General features: G+C 35.7%; 1 protein-coding gene across 1 annotated transcript; it reads right to left on the bottom strand.

Annotated features, from left to right (window-relative positions):
• Window positions 1–820: 820 nt before the first annotated feature.
• Window positions 821–1,432, bottom strand: LOC137647854 (uncharacterized; the record flags this gene model as incomplete). The annotated part of the gene is made up of 1 exon (XM_068380810.1): window positions 821–1,432. A coding segment is annotated over one exon (612 nt), but the record flags the coding sequence as incomplete, so codon positions are not given.
• Window positions 1,433–1,897: the final 465 nt, after the last annotated feature.

Genomic DNA, 1,897 nt, shown 5'->3' with positions numbered 1-1,897 from the left:
ATATATATATATATATATATATATATATATATATATATATATATATATATATATATAAGATTAGCCAGTATCTTAGAGGCATCCAAAAACTGAAGATTGTTCCACAACCAAAACCTATATATTAAAATGTAATTCCAAAACTAAATGTAGTCCTGAAAAAGGGTCGTGAAGTGATCCGAAGCGAGTGTTGATTGAATGATTGATTTAAAGCTTTCAGGCATCCTGGCATCTAAGGTCATTGACGCTGATATCATTTATTTTATATAAAAATTAATAGAATATTCAATTAAAACCATAAAAGTTGAATGTCATCATAGAAGTTAAAAAGTTTTCAGTCAGCCTGATTCTGAAACAAATGTAAAAATGCCGCTTGCATAGTAAAAATATCATGTCCAAGTATCTTGGCAAGGATGAACCTGTCATCCTCACCTCGAGCCTGAAACTGGTATCTATTTCTTAAGTTATTATAATTATGGCATTCGGTCAACAAATGCCTCACTGTTAAAGGTACTACACGGTCGTCGCAATACGGTTGGCGTTGGCCCTTCAGCAGAAACTTGTGTGTCAACCAAGTGTGACCAATTCGAAGACGACAAAGAGTAGTCTCCCATTTTCAGGGCACCATGTCATACCTCCAAGGAGATATGACATTTGTTACTTCTCTCATTTTGGAGCCATCAGTATATATAAAAGTCGATCCACTATGTTCTGCAACATGTTTCATAAAAAGAGACCTGGATTCTAAGCCAGTCCTATTCTTCTTAACTTTAATAAAGTATTTACAAAAAGATACCTCAAGTAATTTCCATGGAGGCGTTGATTATACCTTAAATGGAAGCACCATAATTCTAATAATATCAAGACTGTTTATTAATTGTTTCATCTGAATGCCATAAGGATGAGGAGATTTTGGGTGCAAATCAAAGTATATTGAGTTCCTTACAAGGCATTTAGTCTGAAAGGCTAAAGAATTGGGGAGTCTTTGCAATCTAAACCAATACCGAATAATAGGAGACATTCGGTAAACGTCTAGAGCCAACTCTCCAATATCAACAAAGAGACTTGGGACAGGTGAGGCTCTAAATGCTCCTGTGGAAAATCTAATATCAGCATGATGTATTGAATGTAATATTTTTAACTGACTTGGGCTGGCTGAAGAGTATATTTCACTTCCATAACTAATTTTGGAAAAAATCAAGGCCTTGTATAATTGTAAAATAGTATTGCGGTCTACCCCCCATGATGTATGGGACAATACTTTTAAAAGATTCACAGCCTCAAGACATTTACCTTTTAATGCTTTTAAGTGAGAAACCCATGTTACTCTACAGTCAAATATCAAACCTAAAAATCTAGCTTCACTTACACATGAGATCCGTTGACCTTCAATGTATATATCCAGGTCTGGATGTACTCCCCGGATACGACAGAAATGGACAATAGTAGTTTTACTTGTCGAGAACTTAAATCCATTCATATCGGCCCACTGGATTATTTTTTTTCAATTGAGAGTTGTATTTTTCTCTCAACCATTGCCATTCTAGCTCCAGCAAATGATATAAAGAGATCATCCACAAATAATGTTGAGAGAACATCCCTGGGAAGGACTGAGGATATCCCATTAATTGCTAATGCAAACAGTGTTACATTCAGCACACTACCATGAGTAGCTCCTTCTTCCTGGCATTTACTCTCCGATAGAGTTTCCCCCACTCTCACTTGAAAACCTCTATGTGAAAGAAATGACGGAATAAATAGTGGTAGCTCTCCTCTCAGTTCAAATTCATGATTTCAAGGTTAAAAAAGACTGTCACATGGTGCTGTTTGGAAGCAAAGGCTTTACAAATAGAGGACTCAAGTTGTATCAACATATCAGTCGTTGAGTGCATTTTTCTCA

This window comes from Palaemon carinicauda, chromosome 10, assembly GCF_036898095.1.
Source record: "Palaemon carinicauda isolate YSFRI2023 chromosome 10, ASM3689809v2, whole genome shotgun sequence".
Taxonomy (NCBI): Eukaryota; Metazoa; Arthropoda; class Malacostraca; order Decapoda; family Palaemonidae; genus Palaemon; species Palaemon carinicauda.
The sequence above is the reverse complement of the archived record's forward strand: the minus strand, read 5'-3'. Positions and strand labels throughout refer to the sequence as shown.